Raw genomic sequence first — 6,597 nt, 5'->3', positions numbered from 1 at the left:
CTGACCGTGAGAACAGCTGATGTGGAGGCTCGTTGGTCATGTGACCCACACGTCACTTCGGGGAAGCTTACCAGTAAAGGAGCATCACGTAAACGCGTTTGCACAACGAGATCTGGAGCATCTCGTCACGTTGAGATGATGGTCCAGGACTTAGTCCGACCCGGTCTGCTGGGATCTGATCTGACACGACATCAGATCAACCCCGATCAGAGCACCAGGACCGTCCTGGCCTACATACAGGGGTCTGTCGTTTCCTGCCGCGTTGCCACGGCGTTTCATGGTTTAACAGGATGTTACTGTGTAACTGGCTGTTCAGCTGGTGTGATGAAACCTGGGCCGGTCTAACGACCTGATTAGTGCACTCGTTAACAGAGCATGTATGTGTGTATATATATATATATATATATATATATATATATACACATACGAACGCTTATGAAGTTCTGATGAAGTTCCACAGCCGTTAACTTCCTCAGATCGACACGTTCTGCCACCGACCAATCACTGCTGCACGCTGTGTTTGAAATGTGATGTATTTGTAAACAGAAGGGTGGAGTTAATAATAACCTCATTGATATGTAATAATAATAATAACAGGCCTGACAGCGGTGAACATGTTGGTACACACACTTCACACACACAGGAAGTTGTTAGTATTCAGGTCGACTTCAACGCTTCATTGTTCACTCCGTACACACCTTTATCTCCGGTCAGGAGTGTGTGTGTGTGTGTGTGTGTGTGTGTGTGTGTGTGTTTACTGTAATTATCCTCCTCTGCGTTAATATTGGACGGCGAGGGGAAGTTGTTATTAGTCGATCTCCCGTGTGACGGCTGGCGACGGAGCTCACGGCGCCGCCGGAGACCAAACCTAGCGGCCTCATTACGTTAGCACATTTAGCTCCTTTCCCCAGTTTGATATGAATAAATGAGGCGCCCCCCCCCCCCCCCTCCCCCGATGGAGCCGCTCTTTCTGCTGACGCGAGGCTGCCGGCTGACCTTGGTCAAGGTCACTGTGTGTGCTGGATGGAGATAATGTTCAGAATATGAAAACAAAGCTCATGTTGTTCCTGTGTTGTCGTCCCAGCGGAGACGCTCCATCTGGACGCTGGCGGCCTCGCGGCGCTCCCTTTAGTTAACGTATGTGTGTTTGTGGGCCGGCCTCGCGGCGCCCGGCGGCCTCACATTCCACCATATGGCGGCGGTGACACGCTCGGCCCGACACCTCGCCGTGAGAGTGTTTGTTTCTAGGTCGTGTTGCTGAAGTGGGATCCAGCTCACGCCGGCCCGATGTCCCAGATACCCTCACAGATACCCTCACAGATACCCCAGAGGCTGCTTTACCCCCGCTCACGCCGTGGCTGCTGCCTCAGAGGTCAGAGTTCACGAGGAAGCGTTAACCCCTCCCCCGCTCCTCATTTCCTCCCGTTGACGAGCGCCCCTCATCCATCCTCGCCGTTACCAGATAAGAGTCGGGGATCAGCGGGTTCACGTGTTGTGGAGGCGGTCGTCACGGTAACCAGGTTAATGGCATCATTAAGCAGGCCGATGATTTCCTCCTTTTCCCCTTTACATATAATGGCTTCCGATAGCAAGGGATTATTATTATTATTATTATGTTTTATCATATGTTTATTATGTTTTATTATAAATGTATCATGTTTTATTATGAATGTTTTATGTTTTATTATGTTTATTATATGTTTGTTATGTGTATTGTATACGACTATATTAGGGTAAAGGATTGTGATGGTTGTTAGGCTCCGCCCCTGAACACTGATCATCTGATCACACATGCTGAAGCTGCGTTCGCTGGACAAATGTATATTTGAAGAGTTTTTTCAAAATAAAATAATTAACATGAACATGTTGAGCTGGAATATGAAGCGTGGCAGGTTTAGTGATGTAACTGACGGTCTGTTTGTGAGTAATAACTGAGATTCAGCTCCATGCTTCTATGTGTTATAAATGTATTGATATATATATGTAATAACTGAGATTCAGCTCCATGCTTCTATGTGTTATAAATGTATTGATATATATATATGTAATAACTGAGATTCAGCTCCGTGCTTCTATGTGTTATAAATGTATTGATATATATATATATGTAATAACTGAGATTCAGTTCCATGCTTCTATGTGTTATAAATGTATTGATATATATATATGTAATAACTGAGATTCAGCTCCGTGCTTCTATGTGTTATAAATGTATTGATATATATATATGTAATAACTGAGATTCAGCTCCATGCTTCTATGTGTTATAAATGTATTGATATATATATATATGTAATAACTGAGATTCAGCTCCGTGCTTCTATGTGTTATAAATGTATTGATATATATATTTCATATTATACTTGAATGGAGAAATGTAGATTAACGTGTCTTTGTTCTCCCGTCCAGCGACTCCCCCCAGACCGCCGACGGCGGCACCAAGACGCCACGCTCCAAAACCTCCTCCCGCTTCCCTAGACTGGGACGCAGCCGCAACCAGGAAACCAGACCCGAGCCCCAGAGCGGTGACCTTTAACCCCGCGGCGGCAGACTGGGACAGTGTGGGAGGACGCTAGCGGACCTCACAGCCTCTCTAGCAGATACATGTTGGCTGGTGGAGGATGAGCGAGCCCCCCGAGGGTCCGAGTGGTGGACCGGATCACCTCACGGAGAGACTCACAGACTCTGGACCACCTGGACTCTCACAAGGAGGTTTCTTACTCCGTTTCTAGTGAAAGTGCTTCATGGTCATAGTGCCTGCAGTGTTTCGTAGCTGCTTTCCTGCTCTGATGGGGGGGGGGGGCACATGTTTTAGAGGACTCATCTCTGTGGACCACTCAGCATTCCTTCTTTTCCTGTGATATTACATTGTGAACATTATGGCTATTTCAGATAATCTGCAGGAAGTGTAACATATCTTATGTCACCGGGGATTCAGTAAATATCACATTTTTTAATTCCACATCATGATCATATGATTCTGGCTCAGCACCCTGATGGAGCCCACATCTCTCCTACTGTAGAGAAATGATTCATATATAATAATCCCTGCCCCTCCGTCCCACTGATATCTTTTATCTCTTCATTACTGAGGTATAACTGTCACAGGAGCCACTCATGGGGCAGCCAATTACACGTTTTTCCAAATTCAAAGTGAACAAAACGCGTTTAAATTTAATGCGGAGAATAAAACGACTCAGAGACTCCACTTCCTCCCTTTTTACCTTTCACAATAAAAGCAACAGACAGAGTATTTGTGGGCGTGTATTTGCATTTCCGTGTCATTTCCTCGTCACTTTTCTCAGCAGAACTGAAGCTGTGTGTTCAGTAGGTTCACCTTCAACATCCCATAAATACACAAGTAAGCTTCGGCTGTGTAAAGGTTGACTAAGTCATCTCAGCGGGAGGTGAATGTAAATGTTTTAAGGAGGACTAAATAGTCGAAGAAAAGCTGCTCGTTATGAGGAAGCGGGCGGCTGAGCAGCGAGTGTGTGTGAAACAGCAGCTCATGAATAAGTACGACTACCCGAGAGGAGTCGGAGGCCGCGTTCAAACGAGGAGTGATCGTGTCAGAAGGGTGTCGGGGAACCAATCAAAGGGTCGCTCGCTGGCTGGGAGCAACAAACGAGGCTGCTGGGTTTTAATGAACTTGTTATTCTTACACAGCAGTGACCCTCGCACGTCTCTGTCTAAACACCGCACGCTGTCAGGACCTCACAGGAGAGGAAGGTGTTTTCTACATCCCAACCCTGAGAAAAGAAGATGAAATGATATCACACTCCGACTCCACTGCTGCTGCATGGATTTCCAATCTTCTTCTGATTAAAGGATCTCCTCGGCCCTGAGACCGTAGACCAGAGCCCCTGTCTGAAACCATCCCACTGTATTCTCCCTCCTTTTCACAGAGATCTCGTCATTATGCACGGCAGCGTTCACAGAGAGCTTTAAAGGAAGTACTGAGTGGATATTATGCAAAATGTGTGACTTGGTGACTTCACCAAAACAACTCGATATAGCTCACTGAAGGAAAGGGAAAGTTTCTGGGCACCAGTAGTGCTGTGGAGTGATGTTTGTCTATGTGAAGGTCATGGTTTGGATTGTTTGTCTATGTGAAGGTCACCTGTCTTTGTGAAGGTCACGGTGTGGATTGTTTGTCTATGTGAAGGTCACGGTTTGGATTGTTTGTCTATGTGAAGGTCACAGTTTGGATTGTTTGTCTTTGTGAAGGTCATGGTTTGGATTGTTTGTCTATGTGAAGGTCACGGTTTGGATTGTTTGTCTATGTGAAGGTCACGGTTTGGATTGTTTGTCTTTGTGAAGGTCACAGTTTGGATTGTTTGTCTTTGTGAAGGTCATGGTTTGGATTGTTTGTCTATGTGAAGGTCACGGTTTGGATTGTTTGTCTATGTGAAGGTCACCTGTCTTTGTGAAGGTCACGGTGTGGATTGTTTGTCTATGTGAAGGTCACGGTGTGGATTGTTTGTCTATGTGAAGGTCACCTGTCTTTGTGAAGGTCACGGTGTGGATTGTTTGTCTATGTGAAGGTCACGGTTTGGATTGTTTGTCTATGTGAAGGTCACCTGTCTTTGTGAAGGTCACAGTGTGGATTGTTTGTCTATGTGAAGGTCACCTGTCTTTGTGAAGGTCACGGTGTGGATTGTTTGTCTATGTGAAGGTCACCTGTCTATGTGAAGGTCACGGTTTGGATTTTTTGTCTATGTGAAGGTCACCTGTCTATGTGAAGGTCACGGTTTGGATTTTTTGTCTATGTGAAGGTCACCTGTCTATGTGAAGGTCACGGTGTGGATTGTTTGTCTATGTGAAGGTCACCTGTCTATGTGAAGGTCACGGTTTGGATTGTTTGTCTATGTGAAGGTCACCTGTCTATGTGAAGGTCACGGTGTGGATTGTTTGTCTATGTGAAGGTCACCTGTCTATGTGAAGGTCACGGTTTGGATTGTTTGCCTATGTGAAGGTCACGGTGTGGATTGTTTGCCTATGTGAAGGTCAAGGTGTGGATTGTTTGTCTATGTGAAGGTCACGGTTTGGATTTTTTGTCTATGTGAAGGTCACCTGTCTATGTGAAGGTCACGGTGTGGATTGTTTGTCTATGTGAAGGTCACGGTGTGGATTGTTGAAGTTATTTGACCTTGTGTTCCTTCCCCCAACTTTAACACATGGATGTTAACGGCTGTGCAGATGTTTAATGAGGAAGGAAAAGCTCCACGTTGGTTCTAACTCCACTCTTGTTTGATCTGAGGAGAAGTCCACGGGCCGTTCGGTTCCCGGAGAAAGTGCTGATTTGTCTCTTATTGCAGTTTCTACGGGATTGTTTTCGCTTCCAGTCAAAACGTGGTTTTCTTCTACGGCTCGAAGCTCTAAGTGTCGATACAGAAGTCCACGTGTTTCACTGAGGGGAGGCCTGAGTGCTGCAGGGAGACGTCCAGGTGGACGGCGTTGTGGGAGGAGCCATGTGGTTCCTCTTGTGTGGTTGGTTCCTGCACACGCCGGCGGGCTGTGGAGACAACAATGGCGAGGGTTCTAAATGCTCATTGTCAGGAAATTGGTTACAAGCCCGTTTAGGATGTGCATTGTTGCTTTTGGCAATGCTAGACATCTCACACACACACACACACACTCTCACACACACACACACACACACACTCACACACACACACACACTCACACAAACACACACACACACACACACTCTCACACACGCACACACACTCACACACACAAGCCAAGTACTCGGAGTGCCAACACAACGCATCTCTATTGTTTAGATTGAATGAAATATAAAACATGTTCGTTAGTAAACAGCTGAACTGGAGACGGGGATGTGGAGAAGACGGGGACGTGGAGGAGGTGGGGACATGGAGGAGACGGGGATGTGGAGGAGGTGGAGACGTGGAGGAGACGGGGACATGGAGGAGGTGGAGACGTGGAGGAGACGGGGACGTGGAGGAGACGTGGAGGAGGTGGAGACATGGAGGAGACGAGGAGGTGGAGGAGACGTGGACATGGAGGAGACGTGGAGGAGACGGGGACATGGAGGAGACTCTGGTGTCTTGAATGCTTCCTCTCTGTCTCCGTGTCTCGAATGCTTCCTCTTTGTCTCTGTGTCTTGAATGCTTCCTCTCTGTTTCTTGAATGCTTCCTCTCCATGTCTTGAATGCTTCCCCTTTGTCTCTGTGTCTCGAATGCTTCCTCTTTGTCTCTGTGTCTTGAATGCTTCCTCTCTGTTTCTTGAATGCTTCCTCTCCATGTCTTGAATGCTTCCTCTCTGTTTCTTGAATGCTTCCTCTTTGTCTCCATGTCTTGAATGCTTCCTCTCTGTTTCTTGAATGCTTCCTCTCCATGTCTTGAATGCTTCCTCTCCATGTCTTGAATGCTTCCTCTTTGTCTCCATGTCTTGAATGCTTCCTCTTTGTCTCCATGTCTTGAATGCTTCCTCTCTGTGTCTTGAATGCTTCCTCTCTGTGTCTTGAATGCTTCCTCTCTGTGTCTTGAATGCTTCCTCTCCGTGTCTTGAATGCTTCCTCTCCGTGTCTTGAATGCTTCCTCTCTGTGTCTTGAATGCTTCCTCTCTGTGTC

The 6,597-nt window shown here is 46.6% G+C and overlaps 1 protein-coding gene across 1 annotated transcript in view; it reads left to right on the top strand.

The window, feature by feature from the left end:
- The window catches only part of snx29 (sorting nexin 29), a 66,424-nt gene extending 63,174 nt beyond the window's left edge, over nucleotides 1-3,250 (top strand). The window contains exon 21 of the mRNA XM_084040556.1: nucleotides 2,410-3,250. Coding sequence (XP_083896682.1) covers nucleotides 2,410-2,536 — 127 coding nt within the window. The 3' untranslated portion in view covers nucleotides 2,537-3,250. The remainder of the gene's footprint in view (nucleotides 1-2,409) is intronic.
- Nucleotides 3,251-6,597: the final 3,347 nt, after the last annotated feature.

The sequence above is a fragment of the Eutrigla gurnardus genome (genome assembly GCF_963514095.1).
Source record: "Eutrigla gurnardus genome assembly, chromosome: 22".
In the NCBI taxonomy this organism is placed as follows: domain Eukaryota; kingdom Metazoa; phylum Chordata; class Actinopteri; order Perciformes; family Triglidae; genus Eutrigla; species Eutrigla gurnardus.
Note: the sequence above shows the minus strand (reverse complement) of the source record. Positions and strands in the feature narration are given on the sequence as shown.